Below are 18,644 nucleotides of genomic sequence, written 5' to 3'. Positions count from 1 at the left end.
GCAGACCCCAAAAGGGCTGATCAAAAAACCTCAAAAAGTGAGGAAAACTTACCTTTAAGATGGACCTCACAACAGCGTGCGGTGCTGGCACCACCGCCACATTTTAAAAGGTCCCTGTCGATCAATCTTGGCAGTGCCCCGCTGATGACATCAGCCGCTGGTGCTGCCATGGGAGATTTAAAAGGCACTCCAAGTGCCAGCACGGTGGGAGAAGGGGTTGTCTCTGGGCCAGGGACATCCTTGAAGCACTGAGGCAGGGCGGTGCTGGAGCCATGAAGGCTCCCTTAGGCAAAGGCTAAGGAGCCGTGCCTTTGAGCCCAGTAGGAACATTGGGTTCAGATGAAGCAATCCCTCCAGAGTGGAGGCTTTCTTGCATTTCTTCCCTTGTATTCTCTCTCTCTTTTTTTCTTGGTGAAATGTATTGAAAGGGTGCAAAGGCCAAGACAGACCTAGGTCAAAGGCCAAGACAGAACTTGCATATAAAGACTAAGAGCTCTACCCAAAAAAGACCTGAAAAACTCCACCAGGGTTGTTGAAGACTAGGACCAGACCAGGCTAGAGTGCTGCATCAGATCAAAATATCTCAACAATGGCTAGTGTGTGGCTGGGGGGTGGAGCCCCAAGGTCAACTGCTCCCACAACTGTGCATACCCCGAGAGGGACCGCTCTATTTATACCAATAAACCCCTCTTTTGAATTGATATCCATCAAGTTGTGGCAGGCGAATCAAGGGGAGTAGAACCTGCTTGTGGTACTCTGTATAACGCTTAACAAGTAAGTGGGAGCTTTACAGACATGAGGAACTAGATTTCTGAGAATACAGCCCCTGATGGATGTGCAGGTAAAGGCATGATGGGACCTAATGCCCAATCCACGCAATTGCTCTTCCTGCCAAATCATGCATACATGGTAGGAGGCCTGATTATTGGATTGCACATCAGATCTCATCATGCCTTACTGCCAGCACAGGGGCAAGCAGGAAGCTCCTGCAGCTGCTATCTCCCATCAGCTGACAGAGTTCCCAGCCACAGGGGCACACCTGTGCTGTCTACATATTCAATTAATGGCATGACAGGAACGAGCCACAACATTTTTACACATTTTTGTGGAATAATGTTGTGGCTTAGTCCTTATTTTATTATGCCATTAATTGATTAGATGTGTGGCTTCTACAACTTAAGAGGTAATTAACTGGTTAATCAAGACTTGAGTGAAACATGTGGCACAAGCCTGATGTGGAAACTCCAAATGTATATTAATATGGCTAGGATCACACTATGGCCCTGTAACTGAGAATAACACTGAGAACAGACAGATATCTACTTGGCAATCTGGAAGAAACCTGGAAATTTCAAACCAGCTTCAAACAATTCCATTTGATAATTTTTTTTAAATCATATTGTCCTGCAGATGATAGGTTTGGCAAATGAAATGCAAGGAGATTTATATAAAGTTTATATAAAATAAACAAGAGGCTTATTTTTTTGAATCAGTATCATATTATTTTTATGATTTTTAAAGCATCCAAGTGCTTTATTTTTTGGTTAATTATGTATTTCTAATGATTGAGGAAGTAGAGAACCATTGTTTTCCCCTTGTTTCTATTACTTGAGCTATTGTTGATGGATTGTGAATACAGATTTCTACGTTCATAGTAATCAACTACTTGTTTTGGGTGGATTTCCCAGAGAACAGTCCATGACAATGATTTCCTACTTGAGGGTTTTTCCTGCCTTTAAGTCCTTAGCTTTATAACTTCTCATTTGGGTTTGTTGGTATATGCTTTATGGAGTCTCCTTGGCTTCTCATGTGTATGTCTGAAAGAAGGCACAAGAGTTAGGGAGGAAGGAATGATGTATTGTAGCAAAACACTAAAGGTGAATGGGTTCTCTCTCTCTTCCCAGTCCCTTTACAGTTTTTGCTACCCATTATTGTTTTTGAAGAAATTCAATTAGATGATCAAGAGACCTTCTCATAAACAAATACTAATAGAGTCTACTTCAAAAGTTTTACTAAAAACTGATCTTGCAGCTATTCATCTAAATTTTAATCAAGGTTGAATTTGGTCTCATCAAAGAGGCTGGCTTTGGAACAAAGAACTGTTACTGCTGAAAAAAATGCAAAAGATCTAACTGAAAAGATCAATAGAGAACAGGTGCAAAATGACAATACTGAAGCTCAGACAGGGGCTTAATAAAAAATACTACTTTTTTTGTACATGAAAACATGAGGTAATGGGTAAGTTCATAAAGCCTCCCAATTAAAGGATACCAGATCTTCTGGGAAACTAAAAAGGAAGAGTTATTTTAAAAGAATTTTCTTTGTTGAAGCAGGTATCAGATTCCCTACCTTTTACATGGTCCATAAACCTCTTAACACTTGCCTAGCTTATTTATTGTCTACTTCATCTGTCTCAGCTCTGTGTATGAACTATGACATTAATTGTTCTGGTGCCAGGGAGAAGCCATAGGACATTTCTTTGGATTGAGAATAATACAGTTAGCGTTTGAAGTTTATATCGGGTTGAATGCATTTTTATTGATGGAAGGGGTTTTCATGGATTGAGGTTTATTATTCATAAGTTATCAAAATCAAACTGTTTATACATCTACTTGAAATATAGCTTCAAAACAGAAACAATCTTCAATATGTATATTTTTAAATCAAAATGCCTATTATAACAGAGCTGTTCAGTCGGGGCCTTCAACTGTACACATCACAGCCTCTGAGGCTGTCGGCTGTATGGACTATGCACCATGCTGCCAGTATCTCACTGAGCTGTGCAGATATTGCCTTGCCATCCCATAACCCACCTCTCACCCCCAAGCTGTGCCATGCAGGTACCCTCCTTCCATGAGGGAAATTAGAATTTAAGTTGTTTTTTTTTTTACTTTGAAATCTAAAGAACTAATCAGCTTGCCTCTTTTTCTGTTTTATGACTAGCATTAACAGGGCTGTTCAGAGAATACCTGCCCAGAGGAAATGCAGCATAGAAAAGGGTCTCTTTACAAGCCTCTGATCTGTGCCTAAAGAACACTCAAAAGCAGTGAAGATACTGAAACAGGGAGTTGTATACAAATGTGCTTATTATTTTTGCATAGAGTTTTGGGCTAACTAAAGTAAATTCACATATTTATTTTATTTATACACCACCTTTCCCAATAAAGGGTCATCGCAGCTTATATTAAGATAGCAAAATAATTTATAAAAGCAGGTAGAACAGTAGAATACAATATAAAACAAAAACTCTGTAAACAATATCCAGTTTAAGTGTACTCACTTAACACCTGTCCAAATGCAAAAGTTTTATAGCCTTTCTGAGAGGCACCCAGCCTTGGGCTTATACAGGGCTCAAGGGGAAGCGAATTCCAGAGTGGAGAGACAAGCACTGAGAATGACCTCCCACATGTCTTGCCAAAAACATTTGGCACATAGGTGGTTGCTCCTGGTTTCATACTCCCCTGGAGCTCCTCATGGGTCCAGAGATAAGGTAGCAGAGGGAGCTGCCAAATTGTCAGACCTGTAGATGACAGACCACAGGCTGGGTGACATGGTCTCATGGGCCAGAGGTTGAGCACCAGTGTCTTAGAGCGTGGAAGAAGTGAAGCTGCCTGCCAACCCTGGCATGCCTCTGAGGAAGTGTTGACATGACTTTCATAGGCCAAAGCAATGGAATATGAAATCGGACAGATATTTTTACGTGCTTCTCTCAGGCACAAGCTAATGCAGCAAGATGCATTTATAAAGCAATGAAGATACATGTTTTATGTACAAGTATATGTAGAAATGTCCAGATACTGGTATGACCAATTCCAGTGACTGTATTAAGGAAATCTGAATTAAAAGTCTGGCCCAGGTGAAGGCTATACGAGTTTGCCACTGACTTCCACTGAGCCAGGATATCATCATAGGTGAACATGAGAAGACTATTTTGGTATCTACTTAACCATGAAACCAGGTGCACTCAGGTCATACTAATGATATGTAATCCTACTTATGTTCTACGTGCTTGGCTACGGTTATGTTCTATAATGTTAATTTTGTGTATTCTTTCCCTGTATACCTTCATTTGTGCACACGTTCAGAGGTTTGGGGGTTACTCATGCCTTTTTTTTTTTTTTTTTTAACTGTTTTTAGGCCTGGGTTTTACTGTTCAGGGTTAAAGTGCACATTTATAAATGGCAGGTAAATCAGATTGTGTGTCAAACAGCCCTCCGCATCTGTGAGGGATAGGGGAGTTTCCAAAGAGGAGTCATTCCCTGGATGGCCTTCTGGCCCATCAGCTCCTCAAAGGGGAAGTTCTTGTGTGTGCACAATTCCTTACAGTGGAGTCATGTAGAATTTCAATATTCGCTATATAGCTAAAAGGTCTGAAATCCCTGAGCATGAGCAGATAACTGAGATCACATAAGGAACATGAAAAAGATCAGTAGAGGAACAGTGGCCAACACCTAGCAGAAGAAGTGTGACAGCAATCTCCAGTGATGGCTAGTAGCTCCAGTCTGGGCTTCCCTACCCAGCACTTGCTACTTTGGCTGGCATAGGTGGTAGAGCCTTGGATGGCAGGTTTGGGTGAGTCTAGCCTAGCCAACAGGCCAGGCTAGTTTGGCATTAGGTTGTTTTGCCCATGACTAAGACTGTTAACTGTTTGGAGTTTTAGTTAATGCTCAACAGAACAGTTAAGGTTCTTTAGGGTTGTGTGTTGGTTCCCTTTTCCCCCATAGTAAACCCTGTTTCAGTTGAACATTGCTTCCAAGTGGGGAAGTGTGTTCACTTTAGAACACCCAATAAAAATTTACTTCCCCAGGTTTTTGAGCCAGGGCTTGAGCCAGATTTAATTTTTAAAAATTTTTAAACAATTTTTAAAATTTGATTTAAATTTGGTTCAAATTTTAACACCTGATTTTTTAAAAATTTTTGTTAAGCCCTTTAATCTGAACCCAGCCCTTGTTACTTCCATGCAGTACCTGGCAGAAAGGGTGTGAATGTGTGTGTATATGCGTGTGTATATCTTTTAATATTACAAAAGCCTTAATCTATCTGTCTGGCCATAAACACTTTATTCATGCTCTGACTGGCTGACTGAAACAGCCAATCAGAGTGTGAATAAGTCTTCAGACAGGAGGTGGTGGTACGGCAGAGCACACACAGGGGACAGAGCGGGGGGTGAGGCCTTGCTCCCCCCTGCCCTGCTCCCTGATAGCGGCGGCAGGCCACCTTCTGTCATCACCACTTGCAGGGCCAATGCAGACCAACACAGCAGCGGTGGGAGGGAGGACCGGGTCTGTACAGGTGGGGGGAGAAGCAGGTGCATTGCAGCGACAGTGGGGGGAGGAGAGGCGTGGGCCTCGGTGCAGGCCTGATGTGTGGGGGGGGGAGCAAGCCCAACTGGGGGGGGAAGAAGCCAACCTGCCACGGTGGTGGGGGGACAGAGGACCTGGCATAGCCCAACACTGCAGCAGCAGGGGAGGGGAGGAGCAGGCCTCGTCCCCACTCCCTTGGGCCTTGGCCCATTCCTCCCCACCTTCCCCTCCCTCATGTCAGCCCTGATCCTGCTCCTCCTGTCCCCCCGCCACTGCCAGGTTGGCCAGGGCCTGCTGTTCCCTCCCTGCTGCAGCAGCCCAGCTTCTCCCCACTCTCAGTCCTGGTCCTCCCCTGCATTGGGCCCAGGCTTGTTCCTCCCCTTCCCCCACTGCTGCCATAAGCAGCAGGAGGGAAACGGGGATTGGGCTCGGATGGGGGTGGTGGGGCACAGGGCTCCATCTGGGCAATTGCGATGTGTGTACATATCTGTATACACACACACACACACACACATACACACACGTATATGTATATGTGCCTGCCTCTGTATACATGTGTGTGTGCGCATATATCACACATATACACATACAGAGGCAGACACATATATACATATATGTGTGTGTATATACAGATACACTTGTGTGTGTGCGCGCACATGCGCGCACCCATAAAAATGTGGCTATGCATCCGTACAGCCTTTTTTGCATGTGAGGTTGAGTTGGTTTGGTTTTTTGGGTTGTTTTTTTTTTAATTAAACCAATGCGTCAGTATTAAGGGAAACTCTAAATATGGCTAGACTTTCAAAGCATTCCAGTTAAAAGCCAAAAATATTTTACACTTCCAATTTGCAAGTAAAATTTGTGCCTGGATGCAAAGAAGCCTTGGGGTGGGAGAGAACACCTAAAAAAACCACTAAAATCCTTCCCTTCTCATTTCGCAAGCATGATATCTGAAGACATGGATTGTCTCACCAGTGACAAACCACATAACTGGAGCATATGCTACACAAATAAATACCTAGGTCTGAATGTTTTAGGTCTGCTTCAGGGGGCTGGAGAGCATACCAACTCATACTCAAGCGTGACCTCAAAGTTAGATCAAACCAAATATAAAGTTATGTCTTTCCTCTAGAGTAGGTTCTGTTCAACTGGCAGTCCACAGGCTGCATGTAGCCTGTGAGGAGTTAACATGAGGCCTCTGGGTTCCCACTTATGGCTGCTGCCCCTTGTTCCACCTGCAGTTGCCAGTGTCTTGGGATTTCCCCTTCCTCCCCTGGCTTCTGATGCCTAATTCAGCCCCGGAGTGTGGGACAGAACAGCGTGGCACAGCTCATGGTACAGGGTGAGCCAGCACCCCAGAATATCCATGTGGCCTGGTGCTGTGAGGAAGCCTGCAGTGAGCTGCAGGTGAGGTAGGATACTGTGCTGCATGAGGGAGGCAGGGGGTGGGGGCCCCACTGATGTGGATGGTGCAGAGGGGTGGTGGGGATGCCTGCCTATGCATGAGCATAACATGGAGCCTGGGGGGCCATGGCCTCTTTTGTTGCAGTCTGTTGGGGTGTGCAGCCCTCCAGCTACTTAGAAGTTGGACAATCCAGTTCTAAAGAATTGCAGAAGTGCAGAGATTATACCGAGCTCTTTGTATATCCATCCAGAGTCAAGACTTCATTATCCCAACACTGCCTATGCTTCATATAATGAATTTGTAACCTATGTAGCTACTTGGGGATACACACACAGCAGAGGTCAAGCCTAGGACATAAAAATGGAAAACACTCAAAGAAAAAAGGAAGTAGAAAATTTGATTTTTACATCTCTGCTCATAATGAACTCTATTTAAGGCAGAAGTAGAGAGACAGTTAACATCTATGAAGTATCAACCAGATAGTCCTTTTATTTAGTACTCAAAGTCACAAGTCTTAGTGAGACTGTACATAACAGTGTAAGTGGAGTGCAAAGAACAAAAAGAAACTGACCTGTGAAAGTAATTTAAATAGTAGACAACCTTTTTTTGTGAGGAAAAAGAAAGAAAATGCAACTGAGGATGAAATTATAGGGATACCTTCAGCCAGGGGGTCAAGTGTGTGAATCATAAGTTGAAAGATGCTGTTCCTCATCAAACTATTGTGGAGAGATGCAGAGCTCCCACCTCGCTGAAGCCGTGGCTTGGTCTGAATGTAGAAAGAAAAAGGAAAGGAATTAAGTCTTTTAGTAAGAACGGATCCAGTTACATTGGCTACTTTGCTTCTTGGTAGAGAGGTAGTGTTTGTAGAGCAAGGCAGCATGATTGAAGACACTACTGCCTGATGTGGTAAGTCTGCAGCACAGACATGCTTTGTGAGCTGTAGTCAGCTTATAATGAAAATGTTTCCAATATAACCCAACACATTGTATTAAACAGTATTGTCAGTATAGCCCTTTTCATCACAAAGCATCACTATTATCTATTCAGCCACTAGGACTCATAAGCAGAACTGTGAAAATAGTTTCCTGATCCCATATATTTTCATTATTTAACTTTTCTGCATCAGAAAGAATCCGGACTTATCTTTTTTGTAGAACCGTCTAGTTGGGTCCCTAAGGTATGCCATCTCCTAATTTAAAAAAACCATATCCATTACCAACTTCCAGAGATCATGGAAGTGATAGAGAAAACAAACATAAAGTGACCTAAGTGGCCATATCTTAACAGTCATAGCTTAGTTGGAAAAACCATCATATGCCTCTCTGTCTATGGCTTTCCAGCACACCTGGAACACAAGGTTAAAACAACAGGTGGTCAGTGAGATTAAAAATATACATGCACACATACACACAAGCATAGAACTTATGTACAAAGATTTTTTTTTTAAATATTTCAATGGGGTTATAAGCATATAGGCAATGTTCTTCTGCCTGTGCCTTTAAATATATACTATAATATATTAACATCTGCAAAATGCATCTGTAAAGTTCTTACAGAATACAATTCAGGGATGGCACTGATCAAAAAAAATAGTGGCTCCTTTGGATTTAAAAAACAAAAAGACAACAGGATCAACAATTTGCAAGGCAAATAAGCCAACAAAACAAAACAAAAGAAAGAAAGAAAAAGCCTGGAGGAAATATTTTGGTTTTGATGCAACTCTTCTAGGACACATACATGAACCCATGGTGCCTAATTAAAAAGCAAATAAAAATGATAGACACTGAATTCTAGAATGAATCTGTCACTCTAACATTGAAATGCAATTATTTTAAATGTATAGCAGCATATGGGAGAGAGGGAGCCCACTAGCTTATTAAAATTCTGAAGTGTGCCAAAGCAAAGTATGATTCGTCTCACCCACACCTTCTAAAAATAAATGCCAGACACAGATGAACTATTTGCTGCCTACCATCAGTGTTTGGTCATCCTTGTTCCCAGCATTAGGTGACTGCATTTGTGGGGAGAAAACAAAAGAAAAACAAAACATGTCACAAAGTATGCACACATTTTCAGAGATGGATTTCAATACAAATAGAAAACAGGTAAATGGCATAAATGTGTGCTGAATGGTGTAGATTCTATGGGCCCCAGCGTAGCTCTGGAAATACAGGAATTCAAGAATTCTAGAAATGTGGTTGGTCATGAATTATCTGCAAGTTTCACACATACGATAGTAATTTCTTCTGTTTGGCTGTCATTTGGTTTATTTGCATATGATGGACTAAATCTTGAGGTCCTCACTTTGTTGAGGAAAACTCTCATTAGTTTTAATAAGATTTTGTTAAAATAAGGACTGAATAATCAGCAGAGGTGCTGAGTAGGTGGGGGCCCCGAAGGCCCTGGCCATCCTCAGGAAGAGGGCTGTCACCTGAAATTCATAAAACATTTCACGTGTCCATCATAGGCCACCCCACTACCCTGGCAAAAATAAAAGTCAGCACCTATGATAGTCAGTATAAAGTCAGTAAGGGCTTTAGGGCTGGAACACTGCTAATTCCAGTGTCCCAAACAAATATCATGATCCTGACATTTTGAAAACAGCCTATGGGCCAACATTTTAAAAATACAATTTTTGATACTTTTCTGCAAACTTCAATCTACTGCAAGTAGCCAACAACAAACAGTTGGGAGCTGGCAGCATGCCATGTGCAAGAATCAAACTCCTCTGGGGTAGATTTTAAAGCCATTTTAGACTACAGAGAAGGTGATTTGTGTTGCAGGGAAATCTGTCACCTTCCTAGGACAATAATGACACAGCAATGACATTCATAGGATGAAGAACTGGGGAAAATTTAAGGTTCTCTGAAGACCAATTAATAGCAATTTTATAGTTGTTTTGTATGCCTGGGTTGTTTTACAAAAATAACAGGTATCATAATCAGGTTATGACACCACAGAATTATGAATTTATAAAACTTTTTGGAAGGACTGCAGTAACATGTGATAGAGTCATGCTGTTTTCTTAAATGTGCTGAAGTACATTGTACAAGGAGTGAATTCACCAGATAATCTATAGATAACGACACCCATAGATCAGGGTTGATAAACAGCACACATCAAGCAATCTACCAGTCTTAATGTCATCATTGTTTGGTTATATTCCTTTCTTCAAAAGCCAGAATATATACCATTTCTCACCTATTCCAAACTTTCATACGAGTCAACAAATGTTACTGTGTTCTACAAAACACAAGGGAAAATATCCAGCACAATGGGCTCAGCTTTTGATACTTACTGAGATTAACTGTCAGAGCAAGCTTCCTTCTGTTAGCAAATTTAACTTTGTGGGGGTTCAATGGAAGACAAACACAAGCAAACATTGATACTGAAGAAGAAAATTTCTGTTCCACAAAAAAACAAAGGAAGAACAGGACTCATGTCAACAATGTCTGCTCCCAAGAACATCTATTTGTAGAAAAGATTAAAGTGAGAAAGGCTACCTTTTGGTAAACGTCTCAAATCAGGTTATTCCTTTTGGGAAAAAAAATATATATACATGTTTCATGGTTGTGTTGTGTTGTGAACTTCAGAAAAGACATTTCTACTCTAAAAAGGAATCCACTGTGCAAATTTATATTTAGAAAGTACTTTGATGTATATTGTTAATTCATGATATGCACATGTATGTGCAAAAACACACATTTCTACATACACATTATTTACGTATTCTTCCAAGGGTTATTTTTGCTCGACTTCTTTCCCATAAAAGTGAACTTTGTTCATATTGGGTAAAATTCATCAAACCCATTCATCAAATAATTCATATCTGAACAGAAGGATAAGCCCAAGATCTCATTGCCAGTAAAGTGGTTCCTATGAACCTATTCATGTGAATAAAGTTACCCGTGTGTAAGTGTTTGAAAAACAGGGTCCTTAATAGGAATTAGAAAAATGATTTTGTACTTGAAAATACATGGGGTTCAGGTCTTGTCTTGTATATTGAGGAAGAGCCTGACCAGAGATGAAAAAATATCACTATATCCTAATCACCTATGTGGTCTAACGTTGCAAGATGCTGAGTGCCCTCATTAAAATCTGAAATATTGAGTGCATTTCTGGATCAATGCTGAGACCTCTCAACACCTATTCCAATCATCATAGAGACTGATATTAACTATAAAGGATCAGGCCTACTGTATATATTAATAAAAATTGTTAAATGAAAATGTGAACATACAGATTTTAATTTGCATTAGGCAGCCTTTGATATAAATAGAAGTTATGCATCAGAACAGTAATTATGCCTTAGTTTACCCAAAAATAAAAATACTGAAAGTCTCATATAATTATCACTATTTATATTTCGTGTTTTTTCCTGAACTGTGACAATGAAAATTTAAGCCAGTTTTTCTTTTGTTTATAGCCAACTTCACATTTACATTCTCAATAGTACAATATTTGACTTTCACATACTGCAGGGAAATATTTATGTCCCAAATACTTTTTCTTTGTTTTTTTTTCCAATTGTAGAAACCTATTTTTATTAGTCCCAGGGTTTTTACAAGATTATTTAACACAATATTGAAAATTTGCCCTAAATGTAATCCCTTTATGGTAATTACAAATAACCTGTGATTACATATATATGCATAATGGTATTTATTTATTTTTATTAGAAGGCAAATTTCCTATACAGGGATGTCTGTCCTTATATTGAGGCAATTCACATAGTATCATCCTTTTATATTGAATTTCCCATTCTCTTGCCTTAGCCTTTCAACTTGCACATTACTTGTTTTCCTTACTATGCATACTAGGAGAATGAATGGACCAAAATCACAAAAATGCTTACCAGACAGCTATATAATCTTGTAGGACTACTTATGAACTTTCATGTGAAATCTCACCAAGATCTAAGTGCTTAGGAATGGTAATAGGTGTTCTGTTAGTTCTTCCTGGCCTAGGTTTTGAGTTAAACATTTATCTCTTTTTCTCAACCCAAACAATAATACTGTTGATTCTCAGAACCTCTACTTGCCAGATCTCCATGCCAGTTCTCCCGCTGGTTCCTGTGTTAAGAATCATCTTGAGAAGTGGGGATGTGAGGTGATAGGGGATAGTGGGATATGAGGAGGGACAGTGGCAGGAGGGGCAGCAGTAAAAAGATCTCAACAGGACAACATGGTAGAAAATGACTGCTTACTGGATCAGCAATTAACAGGTTTTAACCCAACATATTCACTGTGACTTCCCCTAAAGGTGTTTGGTATACAACAATAGTGTGGAAGCAAGGCTGTAACTCTCACAGGGTGATGCTTTACTGCACATTACACTGATCTAACGCACAGTAAAGCATCAGTGACTACACATATGCGGCACTTATTGCACAGTAAATTAGGCTAAGGCACCAGTTGCTAGTACCAACAAATATAGGTACTAGATTAATGTCACATTAGCTACTGCACAGTAGCATGTGTACATGCTAACCAGAAGCAATTTGCTCTCATCAGCCTAGGCAGCAGGGGGCCACAGTAGGCAGGGGGAGCTGTCCACACCTCTGGTGCAGAGCTTGGAATTGCAGCCCTGCTCAGTGGCACTGGCTTGAGGCAATGCCCCATGGCTAAACGGCAGCAGCATCCTGAGCTCTCCCCTCGCTTTGTCTGCTGAGGGGATGGCGGACCTCTCTGTCCCCAGTCCTGGCACTGATCAGCTCCTAGCTTTATGCCACAGCGGCAGACGGCTCCCTTCCTGCCTAGGCTGACCATTAATCTAGTACCTGTATTTGTTGGTACTCTCAAATGGAGCATTAGCTTAATTTATTGCACAGTAAGTCCCACACACATGTAGATGCTGACACTTTACTGCACATTAAACTAACCTAATGTGCAGTAAAGCATACTGTATAGACATATCCACTAAGCATTGAGCAAAACCTCCTGTCTTATCATACCACCCATTCATACACTTTGCAATTCAATCTTCAAGCAATTCAAGTTTTTTTTCCTCTATAACTTTTCTGGAAAGACCATTCCAAAACCTCATTCCTGTGATAGACTTCATCTTCTAATTTCAAATTAAATTTATCTGCAGCCAGTTTGCAGTCATTTGATCTTATGCTGGTGTTGTTTTACAGCCTAAAAGTTTCTTCTCCACAGGAGTGTTTAATCCACAGACCTGCACAGGAGGCAGTAGGAAGACATACAGATCAAGAAAGAGTGCTGTCTCTGAAGCAATTTGTCTGATCCCCTTGGGTTAGGACAGCAAAACCTTTACCTCCTACTAGGGTGGTATGTGTCTGACTCATCCCATCAGTTCATCTCATTCCATTTCTGTGTCCTGGCCACAAAACGAAGAAGTCTCTTTCTTTTCTTTTGAGCTGTAAGCAACATTTCTGCTTAAGAAATAAGGAAGGAATATCCTGCTTAACAGGAGCTGAATGATTACTTCTTTCTGATAATTTAGTATAGAATAAATATCCAAGGATATTATAGTTAATTATTTCTCATTATTGTGTTCAAATATTTGGTAATGAAAGGGTATCTACCTTCATTTAACACTTTATAGCTTAACCACAACAACAGAAAATTATAACTTATCAAGTAACATGGGAACCTTGGAAGTCTTTACAAGGCCTGTATTTGGTCTCAATCACCAAAGTATCTGAGCACCTGTGAATCTTTCAAGTGCTTATTCTCACAAAACATCATGAGGTAGGGAAGTGCTACTATTCTGGTTTTACAGATGGAAAGCCAGTGTCTAGGTCTGGGGCAAGCAAAATACAGTCCGCTCACTCCCCCGGGGGCAATGTGTGCTGTGTTCCCACCCTTACCTGTGGGATGGCCCTGACCCCAGCCCTGCAAATAGGGAAGTGGTGGCAGTAGGCAGGTGGCGGACGGGTGGCAGTGGATGCGGGGGAGAGAGAGGGGAAGTGATGAGGTGGCAGATGGGGGAGCAGCAACAGGGGAGGGTTGGCAGCAGTGGATGGTGGGGGGAGGGGAAGTGGCAGAGAGTAGGAGTGAAGTGGCAGCTGGGTGGGAATGTGGAGGCCAGCAGGGGCCCAGGGCAGGGTGGCAGGAGCCTGGGCTGGTGGGGCTATGGGATCTACCTGGCTCTATTGCATGGGGCTCTCTGGGACTTGCATGCAGTTCCCAGGTTCTCTGCCCAAGCTACACACCTCAGGGGGGAGCCCCATGTGATGGAGCTGGTGGCTCATCCAGTCCTACTCATTGCCACATGCAGGGCATGGAGAACAGCAGGGAGCTCTGCACTGCAGAGCTGAGCTGGTTCTGCCCCTCTCTCTGGCAAAGTCCCATGACCTGCATTACCCACCTAATTGTGCAGGGCTCCACCCAGTAGCATGGGGCTTGGGCATGTGAGCCCCATGTGATGGAGCCAATTGACCAGCCAGTGTAGTCCTTGGGGCTCCCTGGGACAGCATGCAACCAGAGGGCTCCACCTGCCATGGGCCATAAACACCGCCAGCTGCTGCCATTGGTGGCAGGGGCTGTGTTTGTAAGGGGGGGGCCCTGTACACCCCATCATACATGCACACACCCAACACCCACAACACTCTCCCTCAGCCACCCTCTCCTTCCACACATCACAACTTCCCCACACACCCACAACACCCAAGCCCCATACCCACCCACACACATCCCCACAAACGTCCCCACCAACCCTTTATAGCCATACACAACCCCCACATGCCACACATACCCACCCCCTCCCCCACACCCCACATATACACTCCCCCTACACACACACCTACAGCCCCCACAAACCCCATACCCACCCCCAATACACAAGAGTAATGCTTCATTTTGAACTATTATGCAACTGAGTCTATATATGTTACACAAACACAAACAAAAATCAGGACAAAACTTTTTCTGAAATGAAATTAAAATGTTATAGGAGATGTTTGATTTTTAGTATATAATTTGGTTTATTTCTGGTTCCAAGATGGCAAACCCCTTTCCCAAAAGGAGTAGTTCCAGGGGCAACAGGAGGGACTTCTGGGCCCAAGATGGTCACCAGGGAGCACGGCACATGTCAAGAGGTGTGGCTACCCTTGCAGCACTCAACAGTTCATCAAAATTTAAGCAGCTCTCCAGCTGAAATAACTGCCAACCCCTGGTCTAAGTCTTCAAAGCTATTTAAAGATATCGCTCCCATGGATTGAAATCTCTGGGAGTTAGGCACCCAAGCAATTTTTGGGGATATTTGCTGAAGTCACTTGCCCAAGATCACACAGGAAGTTTTGTGGTGGGGTGAAAATTAAAACTAGGCCTTCTACCATGCAGGCTACTGCTCCCTTATAATTTTTATGCATCCCACTTGGAATTTGAGAAAAAAGACGATATGAATTGCAATATTGCATCACATATGCATATTACATTAAACAATTAGTGGCTAAAACCCTGGAAAGAATCAGGGGCAGGGATTGGAATCTATAGATTACCTTGCTGTCTCCATCTCTGTTCATCTTGCTCTCCCAATGAATATTTAATTTAAATGAAAATGGAACAACGTCAACAGGAAGGACTAGCCTAGAATGCCCTAGAAGGGCAGCAGGGACAGCATTTTCCAGAAGCATGGGAAATGTGGGTTTTCCTATCTTCTAGCAGAGGAGGGATTGGACATTGATTGTTCAATGTTTTTGGGAATACGCTTGCCCTCAGGGTCTTGGACAGAATTTGGGGATTTCTCTTTTTCTCTTGGTCAATACATTTTTAATGCATCTGTGCAAACTGAAACTGCTTCACAACTTGATACCGTCTTAAAGTATGGGCCTGTGGGTCTAGGGCCTGAGTTTCCAAGGGCCTCAAAGCACATCAGCCAATGTTAAAAGAAGTTATGTGCAATATTTTCTCTATACAAGGTGCAGATATTTAGAGGTATAAGATAAAAAGAGAACTAAACCATGAGCAAAAAACAAAAACAAAAAAACCCACCTTCCAACATTCAAATATGCAGTTATCTGGATCGTTATATGAATTATGATGTCATAATTCCTAATCTACTCCAAAAATTTACAAACTTTCTCATTGTGGCATAAATAGACCTGGATGGGGAATGTTCTTTTATTCTGTGATTTCAAATCAAATAAAAAGCCTTTCCAAAATGTCTTTCCCATGTCCCATGAGAGGATCTATTTGCCACTGGTTTCATCAATAATATGATCTTGCCTCACTCTAATTTCTACATATTTTAACATATTGACAATTTCTCAAATTTTGCTAATATAGTTCAAAGTTAAGCAACTTGAAGCAGAAGCAGTAAACACAATCAGGTGAAACAGAATATAGTAGCAAATATTACTTTATACAAGATCCCTTTAAAACTGTTCTGAAAAATAGAAAGCTGATTTTTTCCCTTCATTGCTAGCCAAAGGAAAATTCTTATAAATTTGTTTATGTGAGAATACACCAAAAAAAGAAAAGAAAAGAAAGAAAAGGAATGTAACTATCTTATAGTTTTTAGCAAAGACTTTATATTATTTTCCCTTTTCTGTATAACTGCCGCGCGGCACTCTCACATTTATGTAACCTTGAAGTCGACTGTTAATCAAAGTGAATGCTTTGTACTTTTCTCCACTGGCATTACACTACACATGTGCATTCTGTAAATTTTATTTCTTATCTAGAAGTGTCATTTCTGCAGAAATGAAACTTATGTAGAAAGTCTGCCTAGCAATAATTATGTAAAAGAAAATTATCCTATCTCTATATATGATAGTTAGTGTCATAGAGGCAGTCCAACAAACATCTATAAAAGAGGCAAAAAAGCAGAAAGCAGCAGAGACGACAACTGGAAAACTCTGTGGGCCTGATCACCCCGCAGACCGGTTCTCAGCCTCCCCGCCTGGGCGTATCCCAGCGAAGATAAAGGCCTCAGAAATCCGACAACTGATAACGATTCACCGTGTTACAGTATTGCTTTGTATTTCCCATTCATGAGCCGTTGACCAGTTCTGGGACTTAAGGAGCCGGCAGCCGCACCTAGCTTTGGACTAGCTCCACTGTTGGAGAGCAAGGGCTGGCTCTGGAACCTCATGAACCAATGGACACCCTATAGATTAAGAGACACTAACTACTTACTTTAAGTCATCTACTTGTGCCAACTCGGCGAACCTCGAGGGCGGCTAAGAGCTACCTCAATTCCGCCCCACAAGCCGTGCGCTCGCACAACTCTGCAAAGCCCGCGGCTCCCCTAAGCGGTGCTGGAGCCGCTAGCCCGGCATTTCGCCACAAGGAAAAGAAAAGAAAATACCATCATTGATTTCTAGCCACTTGGCAAGATTCTTCAAGCCTTCAGTGGTAGAGACTGTATTCTTTCAAATTGTTACTGCACAAAGACATAGTTACATCCACAGATGTATTGGTGATAATACTGTCTCTTTTTAAAATTCTTTCAGACCTATCATGTCTACCAGAGGAAAAAATCCCTTCTTTCTTAAGAAGGTTATTTTCAGAAGCAGAAAATTGAAGTTATGTTGGATACCTCAAGTAGAATATTTCAGTCAACTAGAAGCAAAGCAGTTGATTTAAAAAAAACTTTAAAAGGGCTAGACTTTGTTTCACATTGCTGACTCTTCTTTCAGCTTTCCTTTTGCAGCATTCAGCTCCAAAAAGATGTTCTTTTTTTGATAAAAGATTGCCAGTTTTCCTTTCAGTTTTGGCTATGACAATTTATAATGTTACTGAAGTCCAGCCAGCACACACGTACACAAATAAGTTAATTAGGTACATCTAAAACACTTAGGAACAAACTGACGCATCCAATAAAAAGTGTTGTCTGTTGTCTGACAGGAAGTTGTACAACACTGCCAATTTCCTAAATTTAGCAAAAAACAACTTTTGCTGGTGAAGAAAACATTTTACATTTGAAAACTTACTCTGTTTTGTTGCTACGCCTAACTTCTCTTTCTAGGGTATATTGCCTATCCTGTAAGCCAGCCCAGTGTACAACCTTTCCTTTTCTCTTAAACACAGGAGAATTGTTTATCAGATCAATCATATAATTCTGTTCACTTAGCACCAGAAAAGTGAAGTAAAAAACAACAGACATGAATGCTGTTGTTGGCACAGTATTATCGTAGTGATCTCAATGTGGAAGTGATTTTTACATCCTCACACTTACTTCATATCTCCCTCTTGTAAATAGGATAAGGCAAATTCCTTTAAGCTCTCAGGCTGTGGCACAGCTCCTGGGACGAAAGGACATCTCACAAGTTTGACATTTGTTTTCTATAGTTTTCAATTATTTCCCAAAAAAGTATAGAGTGGGGAAAAAAGATTAATGGTTTCCTGGTAAAGTAAAGCAAGCTAGAAAAGAAAGTCTTTGATGTGCATTAGCTGTCAGAATATGTATGGCACATTGCAACTGAACTTTACCAGAACTTTTAATGGAGAGACATAGGTCACATTAATCTGAAGGTAGGCAGAAAGCAGGGCAGGGTGGCAGGTTGCAGACTAATTGTTTCAGAGAAGTATACACTTTTATAGGTGATTGCCTATTTTGTCAGATACTATGAAGTAGTAGCATTTGATGAAGAAGGCCAGGGCTGATCAACTGGCAGTTTGTAGGCCGCATATACAGCCTGAAGGGGGTTAAGCTGCCGTCCCTCAGCACCACCGCTCCCTCCCTCAGGGAGACCACCACCGGCGTATCAAAACATACCTAATGATTTAGAGCATGAGCCTCAGCCAAGTGCCCTATCTGAATCAGGGAAAAAGGGTTATTATTTGCACAAGCCTGTAGAGTCACAGCCGGTGCTGAACTGCCCGATGCAAGAGGTTATCGGAGAGGGGGGCAATGCAACTTTTGTCTACACCCCATTTAGTACTTCAGATTTATTTAACTGGAAGAATCAGAGCCCCTCTTTTCGTGAAGACCCTGAAAAGATGAGGGACCTGTTTCGATCTATTGGG

General features: G+C 41.7%; 1 protein-coding gene across 1 annotated transcript in view; it reads right to left on the bottom strand.

Annotated features, from left to right (window-relative positions):
• Positions 1-18,644, bottom strand: part of SLC24A2 (solute carrier family 24 member 2) — a 175,892-nt gene that overhangs the window by 75,456 nt on the left and 81,792 nt on the right. Inside the window, exons 3-4 of the mRNA XM_019555411.1 lie at positions 8,681-8,719; positions 7,366-7,474 (exon numbers count right to left, since the gene is read on the bottom strand). Of these exons, the coding sequence (XP_019410956.1) occupies positions 7,366-7,474; positions 8,681-8,719 (148 nt within the window). The remainder of the gene's footprint in view (positions 1-7,365; positions 7,475-8,680; positions 8,720-18,644) is intronic.

Source organism: Crocodylus porosus, unplaced genomic scaffold (genome assembly GCF_001723895.1).
Source record: "Crocodylus porosus isolate Cpor-Errol unplaced genomic scaffold, CroPor_comp1, whole genome shotgun sequence".
NCBI lineage: Eukaryota > Metazoa > Chordata > Crocodylia > Crocodylidae > Crocodylus > Crocodylus porosus.
Note: the sequence above shows the minus strand (reverse complement) of the source record. Positions and strands in the feature narration are given on the sequence as shown.